The sequence below is a fragment of the Heptranchias perlo genome, chromosome 10 (assembly GCF_035084215.1).
Source record: "Heptranchias perlo isolate sHepPer1 chromosome 10, sHepPer1.hap1, whole genome shotgun sequence".
In the NCBI taxonomy this organism is placed as follows: Eukaryota; Metazoa; Chordata; class Chondrichthyes; order Hexanchiformes; family Hexanchidae; genus Heptranchias; species Heptranchias perlo.
In genome coordinates, this window is record NC_090334.1 from 4,543,583 (window position 1) to 4,566,266 (window position 22,684).

A 22,684-nucleotide genomic window follows, 5' to 3' on the forward strand; every position below is an offset into this window, starting at 1 on the left:
CCAACGATATAGGTAAAAAACGGGATGAGGTCCTACAAGCTGAATTTAGGGAGTTAGCAGTTAAACTAAAAAGTAGGACCTCAAAGGTCGTAATCTCAGGATTGCTACCAGTGCCACGGGCTAGTGAGAGTAGGAATGACAGGATAGCTAGGATGAATACGTGGCTTGAGAGATGGTGCAAGAGGGAGGGATTCAAATTCCTGGGCCATTGGAACCGGTTCTGGGGGAGGTGGGACCAGTACAAATTGGACGGTCTGCATCTGGGCAGGACTGGAACCAATGTCCTAGGGGGAGTGTTTGCTAGTGCTGTTGGGGAGGGTTTAAACTAATGTGGCAGGGGGATGGGAACCGATGCAGGAAGTCAGTGGGAAATAAAGTGGTGACAGAAACAAAAGGCAGTAAGGGAGAGTGTACAGAACATGACCGGACAGATGGTCTGAGAAAGCAGGGCAAAGACCAAGGGAAGACTCGATTAAACTGCATTTATTTCAATGCAAGAAGTCTGATGGGCAAGGCAGATGAACTCAGGGCATGGATGGGTACATGGGACTGGGATGTTATAGCTATTACTGAAACATGGCTAAGGGAGGGGCAGGACTGGCAGCTCAATGTTCCAGGGTACAGATGCTATAGGAAAGATAGAGCAGGTGGTAAGAGAGGAGGGGGAGTTGCGTTCTTGATTAGGGAGAACATCACGGCAGTAGTGAGAGGGGATATATCCGAGGGTTTGCCCACTGAGTCTATATGGGTAGAACTGAAAAATAAGAAGGGAGAGATCACTTTGATAGGATTGTACTACAGACCCCCAAATAGTCAACGGGAAATTGAGGAGCAAATATGTAAGGAGATTACAGACAGCTGCAAGAAAAATCGGGTGGTAATAGTAGGGGACTTTAACTTTCCCAACATTGACTGGGACAGCCATAGCATTCGGGGCTTGGATGGAGAGAAATTTGTTGAGTGTATTCAAGAGAAATTTCTCATTCAGTATGTGGATGGCCCGACTAGAGAGGGGGCAAAACTTGACCTCGTCTTGGGAAATAAGGAAGGGTAGGTGACAGAAGTGTTAGTGAGGGATCACTTTGGGACCAGTGATCATAATTCCATTAGTTTTAAGATAGCTATGGAGAATGATAGGTCTGGCCCAAAAGTTAAAATTCTAAATTGGGGAAAGGCCAATTTTGATGGTATTAGACAGGAACTTTCAGAAGTTGATTGGGAGAGTCTGTTGGCAGGCAAAGGGACGTCTGGTAAGTGGGAGGCTTTTACAAGTGTGTTAACCAGGGTTCAGGGTGAGCACATTCCTTATAAAGTGAAGGGCAAGGCTGGTAGAAATAGGGAACCTTGGATGACTCGGGAGATTGAGGCCCTAGTCAAAAAGAAGAAGGAGGCATATGACATGCACAGGCAGCTGGGATCAAGTGGATCCCTTGAAGAGTATAGAGATTGCCGGAGTAGAGTTAAGAGAGAAATCAGGAGGGCAAAAAGGGGACATGAGATTGCTTTGGCAGATAAGGCAAAGGAGAATCCAAAGAGCTTCTACAAATACATAAAGGGCAAAAGAGTAACTAGGGAGAGAGTAGGGCCTCTTAAGGATCAACAAGGTCATCTATGTGCGGAACCACAAGAGATGGGTGAGATCCTGAATGAATATTTCACATCGGTATTTACGGTTGAGAAAGGCATGGATGTTAGGGAACTTGGGGAAATAAATAGTGATGTCTTGAGGAGTGTACATATTTCAGAGAGGGAGGTGCTGGATGTCTTAACACGCATCAAGGTAGATAAATCTCCGGGACCTGATGAAATGTATCCCAGGATGTTATGGGAGGTTAGGGAGGAAATTGCGGGTCCCCTGGCAGAGATATTTGAATCATTGACAGCTACAGGTGAGGTGCCTGAAGATTGGAGGGTAGCAAATGTTGTGCCTTTGTTTAAGAAGGGCGGCAGGGAAAAGCCTGGGAACTACAGACCGGTGAGCCTGACATCTGTAGTGGGTAAGTTGTTAGACGGTATTCTGAGAGACAGGATCTACGGGCATTTGGAGAGGCAGGGACTGATTAGGAACAGTCAGCATGGTTTTGTGAGAGGAAAATCATGTCTCACAAATTTGATTGAGTTTTTTGAAGGGGTAACCAAGAAGATAGATGAGGGCTGTGCAGTAGACGTGGTCTACATGGACTTTAGCAAAGCCTTTGACAAGGTACCGCATGGTAGGTTGTTACATAAGGTTAAATCTCATGGGATCCAAGGTGAGGTAGCCAATTGGATACAAAATTGGCTTGACGACAGAAGACAGAGGGTGGTTGTAGAGGGTTGTTTTTCAGACTGGAGGCCTGTGACCATCGGTGTGCCTCAGGGATCGGTGCTGGGTCCGCTGTTATTTGTTGTTTATATTATTGATTTGGATGAGAATTTAGGAGGAATGGTTAGTAAGTTTGCAGATGACACCAAGATTGGTGGCATTGTGGACAGTGAAGAAGGTTATCTAGGATTGCAACGGGATCTTGATAAATTGGGCCAGTGGGCCGATGAATGGCAGATGGAGTTTAATTTAGATAAATGTGAGGTGATGTATTTTGGTAGATCGAATCGGACCAGACATACTCCGTTAATGGTAGGGCGTTGGGGAGAGTTATAGAACAAAGAGATCTGGGAGTACAGGTTCATAGCTCCTTGAAAGTGGAGTCACAGGTGGATAGGGTGGTGAAGAAGGCATTCGGCATGCTTGGTTTCATTGGTCAGAGCATTGAATACAGGAGTTGGGATGTCTTGTTGAAGTTGTACAAGACATTAGTGAGGCCACACTTGGAATACTGTGTACAGTTCTGGTCACCCTATTATAGAAAGGACATTATTAAACTAGAAAGAGTGCAGAAAAGATTTACTAGGATGCTACCAGGACTTGATGGTTTGACTTATAGGGAGAGGTTAGATTGACTGGGACTTTTTTCCCTGGAGAGTAGGAGGTTAAGGGGTGATCTTATAGAAGTCTATAAAATAATGAGGGGCATAGATAAGGTAGATAGTCAAAATCTTTTCCCAAAGGTAGGGGAGTCTCTCACGAGGGGACATAGATTTAAGGTGAGAGGGGAGAGATACAAAAGGTTCCAGAGGGGCAATTTTTTCACTCAAAGGGTGGTGAGTGTCTGGAACGAGCTGCCAGAGGCAGTAGTAGAGGCGGGTACAATTTTGTCTTTTAAAAAGCATTTGGACAGTTACATGGGTAAGATGGGTATAGAGGGATATGGGCCAAGTGCAGGCAATTGGGACTAGCTTAGTGGTATAAACTGGGCGACATGGACATGTTGGGCCGAAGGGCTTGTTTCCATGTTGTAAACTTCTATGATTCTATGAGCTGGCTACGGTCTGGAAGATGCAACATTGGGAAATCACTGTGCCTCCCTGCTCCCCCATCATGGGCTTTCCATCACCAACACCTCCAGTCACTGATGGACAGAGTCTTTTCCCTGCTTGATTTCCCACTCCCTGTCTTGTAGTTCTTGAAATTCTGATTCACCTGTTAAACCACCTGCTATTGGTTTTTAAAGGTGGACGTGGATTCTGTTCCAACGCAGGACGGATCTGCATCCTGGGTCAAAGGATCAATTGTTCAATGACTGTTCCCTCTCTTCCCCCCCTTCCCCCTCCAGGTTTGAATCTCTCCAGACTCCTCTGGAACAGAGAAGGAAAGTTCTGGAAGCGACGGTTGCTTTGTACGAGTTCTACCACTACAGTGACCTGGAGATGAAGTGGATCGCTGAGCACAAGCCAAGCGCCACGTCAAGCAACTACGGCAAGTCTCTGGACACGGCACAGAGCCTGCTGAAGAAGCAGAAGGTAGGGCTCGTTCTTCTGTTAGCCTGGTCACTCCTGGAGACTCAGGCTGCTGCCAGGCAGGTACTGCTGCTGGGCCCAGTTTGCCCAGTTTGTTGGGCGGGTTTGGATATTCTTGCAGATCGGGGTCTCAGCTCTGGGACTCAGCTTTCGGAAGTTGAAGGGTTTTTAATGCTCGGGTCCTGCAACTGTTGGGTTGTTCACCTCTGGATACATTCTTCAAAAATGAAAGTTCAACACAGCTGGACAGTAACGTGTTATGTAATGGGGTACAGGATTGAGCTGTGTGATTGGATGCTGGGATGGGGCTTGGTATAGTAACATGGGATCCTGGAATGTGTTCTCCCCCCTCCCCCTCCTCCACATGTAGAACTGAGGCTTGTTATCGGGTCCTTCAGTAACAATGAACCTTCTCCCTGGTGCAGGAGCTGCAGATTGAAGTGAATACGCACAAGCAGCAGGTGCAGAAGGTGCTGGAGATCGGCAGGAGCATGATCAGCTCCCAGCACCACATGGCCCAGGGCATTGAGAGGAAGTCCGAAGAGCTGCGGACCAGCTGGGAGGAGCTGGAGTGGGCCTGCAACGACAGGTGGAAAAAACTACAGCACTCTGAGCGGTTTCACCAGGTAGGTTCAGGGCATGGAGAGCAGAGTGTGCTGGGAAACGTGTCACTGTTCGCCCCTGTATGAATGCGCGGGTACTGGATATGGATACGTGTCCCGGCAGATAATTGTCAGGGCCACTCAGTGTCAGATTGCCTTTCGAGGTTTCCAACCTGTGAGGGGCACTGGCCAAGTAATTCCAACACGCAGGAGGTGATCAGAAAAAGGCACTGTGGAGTGCACCGGGTAACGTTATAAATCAGGACCATTCTGTACACAGGGATAGCGATAGGGCTCCAAATTACTTCTGGTTACCTTTAACCATCCATACAGAGCCTGAACTGTTACCGGAGAGAGTTGTCATGGAAACAATACCCTCCCGAAGAATGTGCTTTGACAGGCATCATTCCTTGGTACTTTGGAAAATGGGAATGCCAATTGATCAGCACATTCCTTAGTAGTTTATTAGGAGGGCTATGGATGCTGGGGTTCCATTTTCCACATGTCTGGACATGGTGCTAGGTACACCTCCCTCCCCACCGCAGCCAGTATACACTCCCCTGCAGCAAATACATCTCCCTCCCCACCGCAGATATGCCCTCCCCACCACAGATATGCCCTCCCCACCGCAGATATACCTCCCTCCCCAACGCAGCCAGTATACACTCCCCTGCAGCAGATACATCTCCCTACCCACTGCAGATATACCACCCTCCCCACCACAGCCAGTGTACACTCCCCTGCAGCAGATATACCTCCCTCCCCACCGCAGATATACCTCCCTCCCCACCGCAGATATACCTCCCTCCCCACCGCGGGTATACCTCCCTCCCCACCGCAGCTATACCTCTCTCGCCACCGTAGAAATACCTTCCTCCCCACAGCAGCCAGTATACACTCCCCTACAGCAGATACACCTCCCTCTCCACCGCATCCAGTATACACACCACTGCAGCAGAAATATCTCCCTCCCCACCGCAGATATGCCCTTCCCACCGCAGATATGCCTCCCTCCCCACCACAGATATAACTCCCTCCCCATTGCAGCTTTGCCTCCCTCCCCACCGCAGATATCCCTCCCTCCCCACTGCAGGTATATCTCCCTCCCCACCGCAGATATCCCTCCCTCCCCACCGCAGATATCCCTCCCACCCCACCACAGATATACCTCTCTCCCCACCGTAGATGTACCTCCCTCCCCACAGCAGCCAGTATACACTCCCCCGCAGCAGATACATCTCCCTCCCCACCGCAGATATGCCCTCCCCACCGCAGATATACCTCCTTCCGCACCACAGATATACCTCCCTCCCCACCGCAGCCAGTATACACTCCCCTGCAGTAGATACACCACCCTTCCCACTGCAGATATGCCTCCCTCCCCACTGCAGATATAACTCCCTCCCCACTGCAGATATAACTCCCTCCCCACTGCAGATATAACTCCCTCCCCACTGCAGGTATAAATCCCTCCCCACTGCAGATATACCTCCCTCCCCACCGCAGATATACCTCCCTCCCCACCGCAGATATACCTCCCTCCCCACCGCAGATATGCCTCCCTCCCCACCGCAGATATGCCTCCCTCCCCACCGCAGATATGCCTCCCTCCCCACCGCAGATATGCCTCCCTCCCCACCGCAGATATGCCTCCCTCCCCACCGCAGATATGCCTCCCTCCCCACCGCAGATATGCCTCCCTCCCCACCGCAGATATGCCTCCCTCCCCACCGCAGATATGCCTCCCTCCCCACCGCAGATATACCTCCCTCCCCACCGCAGATATACCTCCCCCCCCACCGCAGATATACCTCCCTCCCCACCGCAGATATAACTCCCTCCCCACTGCAGATATAACTCCCTCCCCACTGCAGATATAACTCCCTCCCCACTGCAGATATAAATCCCTCCCCACCGCAGATATGCCTCCCTCCCCACCGCAGATATACCTCCCTCCCCTCTGCAGCCAGTATAGACTTCCCTGCAGCATATACACCTCCCACCCAATCGCAGATACACCTCCCTCCCCACCGCAGATATATCTCCCTCCCCTCTGCAGCCAGTATAGACTTCCCTGCAGCATATACACCTCCCACCCAATCGCAGATACACCTCCCTCCCCACCGCAGATACACCTCCCTCCCCACCGCAGATACACCTCCCTCCCCACCGCAGATACACCTCCCTCCCCACCGCAGATACACCTCCCTCCCCACCGCAGATACACCTCCCTCCCCACCGCAGATACACCTCCCTCCCCACCGCAGATACACCTCCCTCCCCACCGCAGATACACCTCCCTCCCCACCGCAGATACACCTCCCTCCCCACCGCAGATACACCTCCCTCCCCACCGCAGATATATCTCCCTCCCCTCTGCAGCCAGTATAGACTTCCCTGCAGCATATACACCTCCCACCCAATCGCAGATACACCTCCCTCCCCACCGCAGATACACCTCCCTCCCTACCGCAGATACACCTCCCTCCCCACCGCAGATACACCTCCCTCCCCACCGCAGATACACCTCCCTCCCCACCGCAGATACACCTCCCTCCCCACCGCAGATACACCTCCCTCCCCACCGCAGATACACCTCCCTCCCCACCGCAGATACACCTCCCTCCCCACCGCAGATATATCTCCCTCCCCTCTGCAGCCAGTATAGACTTCCCTGCAGCATATACACCTCCCACCCAATCGCAGATACACCTCCCTCCCCACCGCAGATACACCTCCCTCCCCACCGCAGATACACCTCCCTCCCCACCGCAGATACACCTCCCTCCCCACTGCAGATACACCTCCCTCCCCACCACAGATACACCTCCCTCCCCACCGCAGATATACCACCCGCCCCACCACAGATATACCTCCCTCCCCACTGTAGATATACCGCCCTCCCCACCGCAGCGAGTATACACTCCCTTGCAGCAGATACATCTCCCTCCCCACCGCAGATATACCTCTCTCACCATCGCAGCTATACCTCCTTCCCCGCCACAGATATATCACCCTCCCCACCGCAGATGTACCTCTCTCCCCACCGCAGATGTACCTCCCTCCCCACCGCAGATATGCCTCCCTCCCCTCCACAGGTATACCTCCCTCCCCACCGCTGATGTACCTCCCTCCCCACCGCAGATATACCTCCCTCCCCACCGCTGATGTACCTCCGTCCCCACCGTAGATATACCTCTGTCCCCACCCTAGATATACCTCCCTCCCCAGCGCAGATACACCTCCCTCCCCACCGCAGATACACCTCCCTCCCCATCGCAGATATATCTCCCTCCCCTCTGCAGCCAGTATAGACTTCCCTGCAGCATATACACCTCCCACCCAATCGCAGATACACCTCCCTCCCCACCGCAGATACACCTCCCTCCCCACCGCAGATACACCTCCCTCCCCACCGCAGATACACCTCCCTCCCCACCGCAGATACACCTCCCTCCCCACCGCAGATACGCCTCCCTCCCCACCGCAGATACGCCTCCCTCCCCACCGCAGATACGCCTCCCTCCCCACCGCAGATACGCCTCCCTCCCCACCGCAGATACGCCTCCCTCCCCACCGCAGATATGCCTCCCTCCCCACCGCAGATATGCCTCCCTCCCCACCGCAGATATGCCTCCCTCCCCACCGCAGATATGCCTCCCTCCCCACCGCAGATATGCCTCCCTCCCCACCGCAGATATACCTCCCTCCCCACCGCAGATATACCTCCCCCCCCACCGCAGATATACCTCCCTCCCCACTGCAGATATAACTCCCTCCCCACTGCAGATATAACTCCCTCCCCACTGCAGATATAACTCCCTCCCCACTGCAGATATAAATCCCTCCCCACCGCAGATATGCCTCCCTCCCCACCGCAGATATGCCTCCCTCCCCACCGCAGATATGCCTCCCTCCCCACCGCAGATATACCTCCCTCCCCACCGCAGATATACCTCCCTCCCCACCGCAGATATACCTCCCTCCCCACCGCAGATATACCTCCCTCCCCTCTGCAGCCAGTATAGACTTCCCTGCAGCATATACACCTCCCACCCAATCGCAGATACACCTCCCTCCCCACCGCAGATATATCTCCCTCCCCTCTGCAGCCAGTATAGACTTCCCTGCAGCATATACACCTCCCACCCAATCGCAGATACACCTCCCTCCCCACCGCAGATACACCTCCCTCCCCACCGCAGATACACCTCCCTCCCCACCGCAGATACACCTCCCTCCTCACCGCAGATACACCTCCCTCCCCACCGCAGATACACCTCCCTCCCCACCGCAGATACACCTCCCTCCCCACCGCAGATACACCTCCCTCCCCACCGCAGATATATCTCCCTCCCCTCTGCAGCCAGTATAGACTTCCCTGCAGCATATACACCTCCCACCCAATCGCAGATACACCTCCCTCCCCACCGCAGATACACCTCCCTCCCTACCGCAGATACACCTCCCTCCCCACCGCAGATACACCTCCCTCCCCACCGCAGATACACCTCCCTCCCCACCGCAGATACACCTCCCTCCCCACCGCAGATACACCTCCCTCCCCACCGCAGATACACCTCCCTCCCCACCGCAGATATACCTCCCTCCCCTCTGCAGCCAGTATAGACTTCCCTGCAGCATATACACCTCCCACCCAATCGCAGATACACCTCCCTCCCCACCGCAGATATACCTCCCTCCCCACCGCAGATATACCTCCCTCCCCACCGCAGATATATCTCCCTCCCCACCGCAGATATATCTCCCTCCCCTCTGCAGCCAGTATAGACTTCCCTGCAGCATATACACCTCCCACCCAATCGCAGATACACCTCCCTCCCCACCGCAGATACACCTCCCTCCCCACCGCAGATACACCTCCCTCCCCCGCAGATACACCTCCCTCCCCACCGCAGATACACCTCCCTCCCCACTGCAGATATACCTCCCTCCCCACCGCAGATATACCTCCCTCCCCACCGCAGATATACCTCCCTCCCCACCGCAGATATACCTCCCTCCCCACCGCAGATATACCTCCCTCCCCACCGCAGATATACCTCCCTCCCCTCTGCAGCCAGTATAGACTTCCCTGCAGCATATACACCTCCCACCCAATCGCAGATACACCTCCCTCCCCACCGCAGATATACCTCCCTCCCCACCGCAGAAATATCTCCCTCCCCACCGCAGATATATCTCCCTCCCCTCTGCAGGCAGTATAGACTTCCCTGCAGCATATACACCTCCCACCCAATCGCAGATACACCTCCCTCCCCACCGCAGATACACCTCCCTCCCCCGCAGATACACCTCCCTCCCCACCGCAGATACACCTCCCTCCCCACCGCAGATATACCTCCCTCCCCACCGCAGATATACCTCCCTCCCCACCGCAGATACACCTCCCTCCCCACCGCAGATACACCTCCCTCCCCACCGCAGATACACCTCCCTCCCCACTGCAGATACACCTCCCTCCCCACCACAGATACACCTCCCTCCCCACCGCAGATATACCACCCGCCCCACCACAGATATACCTCCCTCCCCACTGTAGATATACCGCCCTCCCCACCGCAGCGAGTATACACTCCCTTGCAGCAGATACATCTCCCTCCCCACCGCAGATATACCTCTCTCACCATCGCAGCTATACCTCCTTCCCCGCCACAGATATATCACCCTCCCCACCGCAGATGTACCTCTCTCCCCACCGCAGATGTACCTCCCTCCCCACCGCAGATATGCCTCCCTCCCCTCCACAGGTATACCTCCCTCCCCACCGCTGATGTACCTCCCTCCCCACCGCAGATATACCTCCCTCCCCACCGCTGATGTACCTCCGTCCCCACCGTAGATATACCTCTGTCCCCACCCTAGATATACCTCCCTCCCCAGCGCAGATACACCTCCCTCCCCACCGCAGATACACCTCCCTCCCCATCGCAGATATATCTCCCTCCCCTCTGCAGCCAGTATAGACTTCCCTGCAGCATATACACCTCCCACCCAATCGCAGATACACCTCCCTCCCCACCGCAGATACACCTCCCTCCCCACCGCAGATACACCTCCCTCCCCACCGCAGATACACCTCCCTCCCCACCGCAGATACACCTCCCTCCCCACCGCAGATACACCTCCCTCCCCACCGCAGATACACCTCCCTCCCCACCGCAGATACACCTCCCTCCCCACCGCAGATATACCTCCCTCCCCTCTGCAGCCAGTATAGACTTCCCTGCAGCATATACACCTCCCACCCAATCGCAGATACACCTCCCTCCCCACCGCAGATACACCTCCCTCCCCACCGCAGATATACCTCCCTCCCCACCGCAGATATATCTCCCTCCCCACCGCAGATATATCTCCCTCCCCTCTGCAGCCAGTATAGACTTCCCTGCAGCATATACACCTCCCACCCAATCGCAGATACACCTCCCTCCCCACCGCAGATACACCTCCCTCCCCACCGCAGATACACCTCCCTCCCCCGCAGATACACCTCCCTCCCCACCGCAGATACACCTCCCTCCCCACCGCAGATATCCCTCCCTCCCCACCGCAGATATCCCTCCCTCCCCACCGCAGATATACCTCCCTCCCCACCGCAGATATACCTCCCTCCCCACCGCAGATATACCTCCCTCCCCACCGCAGATATACCTCCCTCCCCTCTGCAGCCAGTATAGACTTCCCTGCAGCATATACACCTCCCACCCAATCGCAGATACACCTCCCTCCCCACCGCAGATATACCTCCCTCCCCACCGCAGATATACCTCCCTCCCCACCGCAGAAATATCTCCCTCCCCACCGCAGATATATCTCCCTCCCCTCTGCAGGCAGTATAGACTTCCCTGCAGCATATACACCTCCCACCCAATCGCAGATACACCTCCCTCCCCACCGCAGATACACCTCCCTCCCCCGCAGATACACCTCCCTCCCCACCGCAGATACACCTCCCTCCCCACCGCAGATATACCTCCCTCCCCACCGCAGATATACCTCCCTCCCCACCGCAGATACACCTCCCTCCCCACTGCAGATACACCTCCCTCCCCACCGCAGATACACCTCCCTCCCCACTGCAGATACACCTCCCTCCCCACCACAGATACACCTCCCTCCCCACCGCAGATATACCACCCGCCCCACCACAGATATACCTCCCTCCCCACTGTAGATATACCGCCCTCCCCACCGCAGCGAGTATACACTCCCTTGCAGCAGATACATCTCCCTCCCCACCGCAGATATACCTCTCTCACCATCGCAGCTATACCTCCTTCCCCGCCACAGATATATCACCCTCCCCACCGCAGATGTACCTCTCTCCCCACCGCAGATGTACCTCCCTCCCCACCGCAGATATGCCTCCCTCCCCTCCACAGGTATACCTCCCTCCCCACCGCTGATGTACCTCCCTCCCCACCGCAGATATACCTCCCTCCCCACCGCTGATGTACCTCCGTCCCCACCGTAGATATACCTCTGTCCCCACCCTAGATATACCTCCCTCCCCACCGCAGCCAGTATAGACTCCCCTGCAGCAGATACACCTCCCTCCCTACCACAGGTATACCTCCCTCCCCAACGCAGATATACCTCGCCCCCACCCCTAACGCGGATATACCTCCTTCCCCACCGCGGATATACCTCCGTCCCCACCGCGGGCATACCTCCCTCCCCATATAATTCCTAGTGACAATAACTGATAGCTGATTTTTACACTAGTTCATAGTGATAATAACTGATTGCTGATTCTTAATTTAGTTCCTCGCAGATGCTTCAGAGCTGGAAGCCTGGGCAGCAGAAAAGCTTCAGCTTGTCTCAAGCGAGGATTACGGGAAGAATGATGCCGTTACTCTGAAGCTGGTCCAGAACCATAAGGTAGGTGTGTCGAGCCATGGCATTAGTTATCCACATGCTTTGCTTAAATACATAATCAGAGAGAACCCATTCAAACTAGTTGTAGAGTAAATGCAGCAAAGCAGAAAGTAAATATTGAAACTCCACAACTTGCTGCCACTCTACAGTTTATTTGTTAGCAGCAGTGGGTCTCTTGTAGTGTTGCTCACAGGAAGTTGGAGAATTCAATCTTTCTTCTCTGTCTCTGTCCCTTGTGTTCTTTCTCTGGTTTCTGACTTTCTTTCTTTTCTTTTCTCATCTTAGTTATCAAGATAGGCAGAAAGAGTTGGGACTCCACACTTTAGAGAAGGGTAGACTTAGGAGTGATTTGATCGAGGTTTATAAGATGATGAAGGGAATAGATTGTGTTCGAGTTGACAGTTTGTTCCAGTTAAACAGGTTCGGGAGGACCAGGAGTCACAATTTTAAGTTGTATAAGGCCAGATCGAGGTTAGATGTCAGGAGGTGGTTCTTCCCCAGAGAATAGTGGACCTCTGGAACAGGCTGCCTGCTCGTGAGGTAGACACTGATTCGCTGAATCCCTTCAAGTGAGAGCTGGACCTGTTTCTGGCTGAGGTGGAGATCACCTCTTACAAAAGGTAGGTAATACAAAGGATTATCACAGCCAGAGTGATCTCCTGGATTAGTTTAGATCGCCTAAAGGGGATGGAGAGGAATTTCCCAGAATTTTTCCCTCCATATTGGCCTGGGTTTTTATCTTTTTTTGTCTCTCCCAGGAGATGGGTTTAAACATGATGTGGGGTGGGGTGAGTATATATTGTGATACACAAGGCATCACAACCGTGTGGACCAGAGGGTCCTTCCCTGTCTGTCATTGTTCATAGGTATCTCTATGTTTCTCTATTTTTTGCTTCTGGTCTTCTGCTTTCTCTGTCTTCTTATTTCCTTTCAGCAACAAGAACAACAATAACATGCATTTATATAGCATTCTTTAATACCGAAAAACATCCCAAGGCACTTCACAGAGGTGTAATCAGACAAAAAAAAACACCGAGCCAAAGAAAGAAATATTAAGAGGGGTGACTAAAAGCTTAGTCATAGAGATGGATTTTAAGGAGGGCCTTAAAGGAGGAGAGGGAGGTGGTGAGGCAGAGAGACTTAGGAAGGGAATTCCAGAGCGTGGGGCCTAGACGACTGAAGGCACGGCTGCCAATAGTGGGGCGAAGGGAATGGGGAATGTACAAGAGACTAGAGTCAAAGTAAAGGGGTTTAAACATGAGGATGTTCACTTTAAATTGGAGGTGTTGGTGGACTGGGAGTCAGTGTAGGTCAGTGAGACGGGGGTAATGGATGAGCGGGACTTGGTACAGGATAGAATACAATATGCGGAGATTTGGATGAGTTGAAGTTTACGGAGGATGGAAGATGGGAGGCTGGCCAGGAGAGCATTGGAATAGTCGAGTCTGGAGGTAATAAAAACATGGATGAGGGTTTCAGCAGCAGATGGGCTGAGGCAGGGGTGGAGACGCGCAATATTACAGAGGTGGAAGCGGGTGGTACTTCTGATGGAGAATATATGAGGTCAGAAACTCAGCTCGGGGTCAAATGGGACACTGAAGATGCGAAGAGTTTGGTTCAAGCTGAGTCTGAGGAAGGGGGATGGAATCAATGGCAAGGGTATGGAGTTCGTGGTGGGAGTTGAAGACAATGGCTTTGAGCTTCCCATATGTAACTGAAGGAAATTAGTCTTAAGTTTATTTCTGGTAAGTTTAGTTAGTAGCTGATAAATAAATAGAGGCGTGGCAGGGCACCTCAGTCCCGTCGAATGCACATCTTATGTCATGCGGGAATTCCAGGATGCTTCCCATGTCCTGGACAACCACAGGTGCAGGAAGTGTCATCAGCTGGAGGAGCTCGAGCTCCGGGTTTCGGACCTTGAGCAGCAGCTGGTGTCACAGCAGTGTATCCGCGAGGCTGAGAGCCATGTGGATAGTACGTTTGAGGAGGTGGTCACCCGCAGCTTAAGAGAGTGCAGGCAGAGAGGGACCGGGTGACCGCCAGACAGACAAGGAGGACCAGGTAGGTAGTTCAAGAATCCCCTGAGTGCAACTCACTCTCTAACCGGTATTTACCGGTGAAGGAGAGGTTTCCTCTGGGGAGCGCAGCCAGAGCCAAGTCCACAGCACCATGGGTGGCTCAGCTGTACGGGGTGGGGGGGGGGGGGGGGGGAGGAGAAAGGTCAGGAGAGCAATAGTGATAAGGGATTCTATAGTTAGGGGAACAGACAGGCATTTCTGCGGCCGCAGATGTGATTCCAGGATGGTATGTTGCCTCCCCGGTGCCAGGGTCAAGGATGATGTGGAGATGCCGGTGATGGACTGGGGTTGACAATTGTAAACAATTTTACAACACCAAGTTATAGTCCAGCAATTTTATTTTAAATTCACAAGCTTTCGGAGGCTACCTCCTTCCTCAGGTGAACGTTCACCTGAGGAAGGAGGTAGCCTCCGAAAGCTTGTGAATTTAAAATAAAATTGCTGGACTATAACTTGGTGTTGTAAAATTGTTTACAAGGGTCAAGGATGTCACTGAGCGGCTGCAGAACATTCTGAAGGGGGAGCCTGAACAGCCAGAGGTCGTATATCGGTACCAACAACATGAGGTCCTGCAGGCTGATTTTAGGGAGCTAGGAAACAGATTAATAAGCAGGACCTCAAAGGTAATACTCTCTGGATTATGCCCTGTGCCACGCCCTAGTGAGTACAGTAATAGGAGGATAGAGCAGATGAATGCGTGGCTGGAGAGATGGTGCAGGAGGGAGGGCTTTAGATTCTTGGGGCATTGGGACCAGTTCTGGGGAAGTGAGACCTGTACAGGCCGGACGGGTTGCACCTCAACAGAGTTGGGACCAATGTCCTCGTGGGGAGGTTTGCTAGTGCTGTGGGGGAGGGTTTAAACTAATTTGGCAGAGGGTTGGGCACCAGGGTGTAGCATTGGAAAGGAAAAACAAAGTGCACAAAGGATTGGGAGAGACAGATAGCACTAGAGTAAAATAGTACAGTATTAGTTGGGATCAGACTGAGACAGAATACAAGAAGGTCTAAGATAGGTTTACAGGGCATGTGTGTAAACTCACGAAGAGTAGTAAACAAGGTTGGTGAGCTGCAGGAGCAAATAGCCACATGAGAATATGATGTTGTGGCGATAACAGAGACCTGGCTCTAAAAAGGGCAGGATTGGGTACTAAATATTCCTGGATACAAGGTGTTCAGGAATGATAGGGAAGGGGAAAAAAAAGGGGGGGGGGTGAATATTGATTAAGGAGAATATTGCAGTGCTGGAGAGAGAGGATGTCCTGGAGGGGTCAAGGACAGAATGTATTTGGTTAGAGTTAAGAAACAATAGAGGTGCCATTACACTACTGGGTGTATTCTACAGGCCACCAACTAGTGGGAAGGAGATAGAGGAGCAAATTTGCAGGGAAATTACAGAGAGGTGCAAGAGCCATAGAGTAGTGATAACTGGGGACTTCAACTATCCTAATATAGACTGGGATAGTAATAATATAAGGGACAAAGAAGGAGAGGAATTTTTGAAGTGTGTTCAGGAGAACTTTCTTGATCAGTATGTTTCCGGCCCAACGAGGAAGGAGGCATTGCTGGATCTGGAGTTGGGGAATGAGGTGGGTCAAGTGGAGCAAGTGTCAGTGGGGGAACAGTGATCATAGTATCATAAGGTTTAGATTAGCTATGGAAAAGGACAAGGAGCAATCTAGAATAAAAGTACTTAATTGGAGGAGGGCCAATTTCAGTGGAATGAGAACCAATCTGGCCCGGATAAATTAGAATCAAAGATTAGCAGGTAAAACTGTAATTGAAAAATGGGCAACCTTTAAAGAGGAGATGGTTCAGGTACAGTCTAGGTACATTCCCACGAGGGGGAAAGGTAGGGCAACCAAAGCCAGAGCAGCCTGGACGATGAAAGAGAGAGAGAGTAAGATGAAGCAGAAAAAAGAGGAGGATGACAGATGTCAGGTTGATAATACAAGTGAGAACCAGACTGAATATAGAAAGTTCAGAGGGGAAGTGAAAAAAGAAATAACGGGCAAAGAGAGAGTATGAGAATAGACTGGCGACTAACATAAAAGAGAATCCTAAAGTCTTCTATAGGCATATAATCAGTAAACGGGTAGTAAGAGGAAGGGTGGGGCCGACCAGGGACCAAAAAGGAGATCTACTCATGGAGGCAGAGGGCATGGCTGAGGTACTAAATGACTACTTTGCATCTGTCTTTACCAAGGAAGAAGATGCTGCCAAAGTCACAGTAAAAGAGGTAGTTGAGATGCTGGATGGGCTAAAAATTCATGAAGAGGAGGTACTAGAAAGGCTGGCTGTAATTAAAGTAGATAAGTCACCTAGTCCGGATGGGATGCGTCCTAGGTTGCTGAGGGAAGTAGGGGTGGAAATTGCGGAGGTACTGGCCATAATCTCCCAAACATCCTTAGATATGGGGGTGGTGCCAGAGGACTGGAGAATTGCAAATGTTACACCCTTGTTCAAAAAAGGGTGTAAGGATAAACCTAGCAACTACAGGCCAGTCAGTTTAACCTCGGTAGTGGGGAAACTTTTAGAAACGATAATCCGGGACAAAATTAATAGTCACTTGGAAAAGTATGGATTAATTAAGGAAAGCCAGCACGGATTTATTAAAGGCAAATCGTGTTTAACTAACTTGATTGAGTTTTTTGATGAGGTAACAGAGAGGGTCGATGAGGACAATGCGGTTGACGTGTATATGGACTTCCAAAAGGTGTTTGATAAAGTGCCACATAATAGGCTTGTCATCAGTTGAAGCCAATTGAATAAAAGGGTCAGTGGCAGCATGGATACGAAATTGGCTAAGTGACAGGAAACAGAGAGTAGTGGTGAACGGTTGTTTATCGGACTGGAGGGAGGTGTACAGTGATGTTCCCCTGGGTCAGTGCTGGGACCACTGCTTTACTTGGATTTAATGACTTGGATTTGGGTGTACAGGGCACAATTTCAAAACTTGCAGATGACACAAAACTTGGAAGTGTAGTGAACAGTGAAGAGCATAGTGATAGACTTTAAGAGGACATAGACAGGCTGATGGAATGGGTGGACACATGGCAGATGAAATTTAACACAGAAAAGTGCAAAGTGATGCATTTTGGTGGGAAGAACGAGGAGATGCAATATAAACTAAAGGGTATAATTCTAAAAGGGGTACAGGAACAGAGAAATCTGGGGGTGTATGTGCACAAATCTTTGAAGGTGGCAGGGCAGGTTGAGAAGGCAGTTAAAAAAGCATACGGGATCCTGGGCTTTATAAATAGAGGCATAGAGCACAATAGCAAGGAAGTTATGATGAATCTTTATAAAACACTGGTTTATAAAACAACTGGAGTATTGTGTTCAGTTCTGGGCATTGCAGTTTAGGAAGAATATGAAGGCCTTCGAGAAGGTGAAGAAAAGATTTTCTGGAATGGGTCCAGGGATGAAGGACTTCAGTTACGTGGATAGACTGGAGAAGCTGGGGTTGTTCTCCTTAGAGCAGAGAATGTTGAGAGGAGATTTGATCGAGGTGTACAAAATCATGAAGGGTCTAGACAGAGTAGATAGAGAGAAACTGTTCCCATTGGCAGAAGGTCAAGAACCAGAGGACATAGATTTAAGGTGATTGGCAAAAGAACCAAAGGCGACATGAGGAAAAACTTTTTTACACAGCGAGTGGTTAAGATCTGGAATGCACTGCCTGAGGGGGTGTTGGAGGCAGATTCAATCATGGATTTCAAAAGGGAATTGGATAAGTACTTGAAGGGAAAAAATTTGCAGGGCTACGGGGAAAGGGCAGGGGGGGTGGTGCGTGGGAGTAGCTGGATTGCTCTTGCAGAGAGCCAGCATGGACTCGATGAGCCAAATGGCCTGCTTTTGTGCTGTAACCATTTTATGATTCTATGATCCAGGACTGGATGTTGGACAAGCAGTCTGACAACACACAGATGGTGGAGAGGTAGAGCTGGTGTTGTCAGCGTACATGTGGTAGCTGGATCCATGGGGGTAATTTTAACCCCCAAGAATGGGTGGGTTTGGGGAAGTAGGCAGTAAAATTGTTGGATTTTTGGAGCGGGAATGGCATTGCGGCTCCAACGCGCCCACTTCCTGGTTTGACTCAGGCGTGTTAGGATGCGTGCACACAACAGACAACTGGAAGTCCTGCCCTCACTTAAAGCCGATGGTTCGATAGTTAAAGGGGCAATGTACCTCACTGTGAAAGTTGAGATACTTAATTTATTGTGTATTACAAAAGTAAAACGAATTTAACCTTACCTGTTCGGGGTTCCCATCACTTCCGATTCTCGTCAGTTGAAAGCAGTCAGGAAAGGCCGGATCCATGAGGTGAGGGGCTTTATTACACTGTTTGTGGGCCAGGAATCATAGAAAGGTTACAGCATAGAAGGAGGCCATTCAGCCCATCTAGTCCACGCCGGCTCTATGCAAGAGCAATCCAGCTAGTCCCACTCCCCCGCCCTATCCTCATAACCCTGCAATTTTTTTCCTTTCAAGTACTTATCCATTTTCCTTTTGAAGACTATGATTTAATCTGCCTCCACCACCTCCTCGGGCAGTGCATTCCAGATCCTAACCACTCGCTGTGTAAAAAAGATTTTCCTCATGTCACCTTTGGTTCTTTTGCCAATCACTGTAAATCTATGTCCTCTGGTTCTTGACCCTTCCATCAATGGGAACAGTTTCTCTCTATCTACTCTGTCTAGACCCTTCATGATTTTGAATACCTCTATCAAATCTCCTCGCAACCATCCCTGGACTTCATCCCTGGACTTCATCCAGGGATGAAGTCCCTCATCCCTGGAATCAATCTCTTCTGCACCCTCTCTAAGGCCTTTAAGTATTTATCTAATTCCCTTTTGTAAGTTACTATTGAATCTGCTTCCACCGCCCTTTCAGGCAGTGCATTCCGGATCATAACAACTCACTGCGTAAAAAAGTTTCCTTACGTCGCCTCTGGTTTTTTTGCTGAACACCTTCAATCTGTGTCCTCTGGTTACAGACCCTTCTGCCACTGGAAACAGTTTCTCCTCATTTACTCTATCAAAACTGTTCATGATTTTGAACACCTCTATCTAATCTCCCCTTAACCTTCTCTGTTCTAAGGAGAACAACCCCAACTTCTCCAGTCTCTCCACATAACTCAAGTCCCTCATCCCTGCTACCATTCTAGTAAATCTCTTCTGCACCCTCCCTAGGACTTGACATCTTTCCTGAAGTGTGGTGCCCAGAATTGAACACAATACTCCAGCTGTGGCCTAACCAGTGTTTTATAAAGGTTTAGCATAACTTCCTTGCTTTTGTACTCTATGTCTCTATTAATAAAGCCCAGGATCCCGTATGCTTGAATTTCTCCTCTATGTTGACATAATTTTAACAAGTCTGACATTGCATTACATCCTACAGACCTTTAAGTTATGCAGCAAAGGAAGATTTTATATCAGAAAATAATTTAATTGAGACTGACTGGGCCACACAACAAATTCACAGCAAACCCAAGTTGCTGAAATTGAGAGGATTGAAACAATTTTAAAGGTTAATAACCCCTGCATCGAATTAAATCAGAACACACCTTTTAAAATTGCTTATATTCCAAATGCTACTGTGTACACATGCGTCAGTCAGCATCATTATTGGATGTAATACAATGTCAGTTTTAAACTTCTATTGCTTTTAGAGTCATAATCTTCACTAAAAGTCACACTGCTGCCCTGATGCTCTAGGCAGTGCTAGATGTACACACTGTGCATGGAGGAGCAGGAGTGCTTCATCCAGGCCCAACGAGCTCACCTGGCCGACGGGACCCCCGCGATCTGCTGGGCCCCCCACCGATGCTAGATCCCCGATCTTCTCCAAGGCCCACCCAATATCCCCCACCTCCTCCCCCCACCTCCTTGATTTCTTCCAGGGCCCATTATCTTTCTCTCCCTCCCTCCACCATCTCCGATTTGCAGCTCCTTTCCCTCCTGACAGGCAGCCAGCCTGTCAACCTGGCCGCCTGGTGCCTGGCAAACCCGGAAACACAAATACTCACCTTCAATTGAGTTGTGATCATTGATTGCAGTGCACTTATTTGGCTTCCGGATTCCCCACGTGAATATCTGAAGACAGGCTGGATTCCCGTCTCCCAGCTAAAATCATGCCCCATGTCTGTGAATGAGGCCGCCAAGGGGCAACATGTAGATGAAAAATAGGAGGGGGCCAAGAATAGATCCTGGGGGGACTCCAGAGGTAACGGTGTGGGGGCGGGAAGAGAAGGCATTGCAGCAGACAACAGAGGAGAGACGTTGGAGGAGGATGGTGTGATCAATCGTGTCAAAGGCTGCAGACAGGCCGAGAAGGATGAGGAGGGATGGTTCACCACGGTCACAGTCACAGAGGATGAGATGGGATGGTTCACCACGGTCACAGTCACATAGGATGAGATGGGATAGTTCACCACGGTCACAGTCACAGAGGATGAGATGGGATAGTTCACCACGGTCACAGTCACATAGGATGAGATGGGATGGTTCACCACGGTCACAGTCACATAGGATGAGATGGGATAGTTCACCACGGTCACAGTCACAGAGGATGAGATGGGATGGTTCACCACGGTCACAGTCACATAGGATGAGATGGGATGGTTCACCACGGTCACAGTCACATAGGATGAGATGGGATGGTTCACCACGGTCACAGTCACAGAGGATGAGATGGGATATTTCACCACGGTCACAGTCACATAGGATGAGATGGGATGGTTCACCACGGTCACAGTCACATAGGATGAGATGGGATGGTTCACCACGGTCACAGTCACAGAGGATGAGATGGGATGGTTCACCACGGTCACAGTCACATAGGATGAGATGGGATAGTTCACCACGGTCACAGTCACATAGGATGAGATGGGATAGTTCACCACGGTCACAGTCACATAGGATGAGATGGGATGGTTCACCACGGTCACAGTCACATAGGATGAGATGGGATGGTTCACCACGGTCACAGTCACAGAGGATGAGATGGGATAGTTCACCACGGTCACAGTCACAGAGGATGAGATGGGATAGTTCACCACGGTCACAGTCACATAGGATGAGATGGGATAGTTCACCACGGTCACAGTCACATAGGATGAGATGGGATGGTTCACCACGGTAACAGTCACATAGGATGAGATGGGATGGTTCACCACGGTCACAGTCACAGAGGATGAGATGGGATAGTTCACCACGGTCACAGTCACAGAGGATGAGATGGGATAGTTCACCACGGTCACAGTCACAGAGGATGAGATGGGATAGTTCACCACGGTCACAGTCACAGAGGATGAGATGGGATAGTTCACCACGGTCACAGTCACAGAGGATGAGATGGGATAGTTCACCACGGTCACAGTCACATAGGATGAGATGGGATGGTTCACCACGGTCACAGTCACATAGGATGAGATGGGATGGTTCACCACGGTCACAGTCACATAGGATGAGATGGGATAGTTCACCACGGTCACAGTCACATAGGATGAGATGGGATGGTTCACCACGGTCACAGTCACAGAGGATGAGATGGGATGGTTCACCACGGTCACAGTCACATAGGATGAGATGGGATGGTTCACCACGGTCACAGTCACATAGGATGAGATGGGATGGTTCACCACGGTCACAGTCACATAGGATGAGATGGGATAGTTCACCACGGTCACAGTCACATAGGATGAGATGGGATGGTTCACCACGGTCACAGTCACAGAGGATGAGATGGGATGGTTCACCACGGTCACAGTCACAGAGGATGAGATGGGATGGTTCACCACGGTCACAGTCACATAGGATGAGATGGGATGGTTCACCACGGTCACAGTCACAGAGGATGAGATGGGATAGTTCACCACGGTCACAGTCACAGAGGATGAGATGGGATAGTTCACCACGGTCACAGTCACAGAGGATGAGATGGGATAGTTCACCACGGTCACAGTCACAGAGGATGAGATGGGATAGTTCACCACGGTCACAGTCACAGAGGATGAGATGGGATAGTTCACCACGGTCACAGTCACAGAGGATGAGATGGGATAGTTCACCACGGTCACAGTCACAGAGGATGAGATGGGATAGTTCACCACGGTCACAGTCACAGAGGATGAGATGGGATAGTTCACCACGGTCACAGTCACAGAGGATGAGATGGGATAGTTCACCACGGTCACAGTCACAGAGGATGAGATGGGATAGTTCACCACGGTCACAGTCACAGAGGATGAGATGGGATAGTTCA

General features: G+C 51.1%; 1 protein-coding gene across 1 annotated transcript in view; it reads left to right on the forward strand.

The window, feature by feature from the left end:
- sptbn5 (spectrin, beta, non-erythrocytic 5) overlaps nt 1–22,684 on the forward strand; it is a 394,215-nt gene that overhangs the window by 106,244 nt on the left and 265,287 nt on the right. The window contains exons 26-28 of the mRNA XM_067991151.1: nt 3,654–3,840; nt 4,263–4,463; nt 12,228–12,344. Of these exons, the coding sequence (XP_067847252.1) occupies nt 3,654–3,840; nt 4,263–4,463; nt 12,228–12,344 (505 nt within the window). The remainder of the gene's footprint in view (nt 1–3,653; nt 3,841–4,262; nt 4,464–12,227; nt 12,345–22,684) is intronic.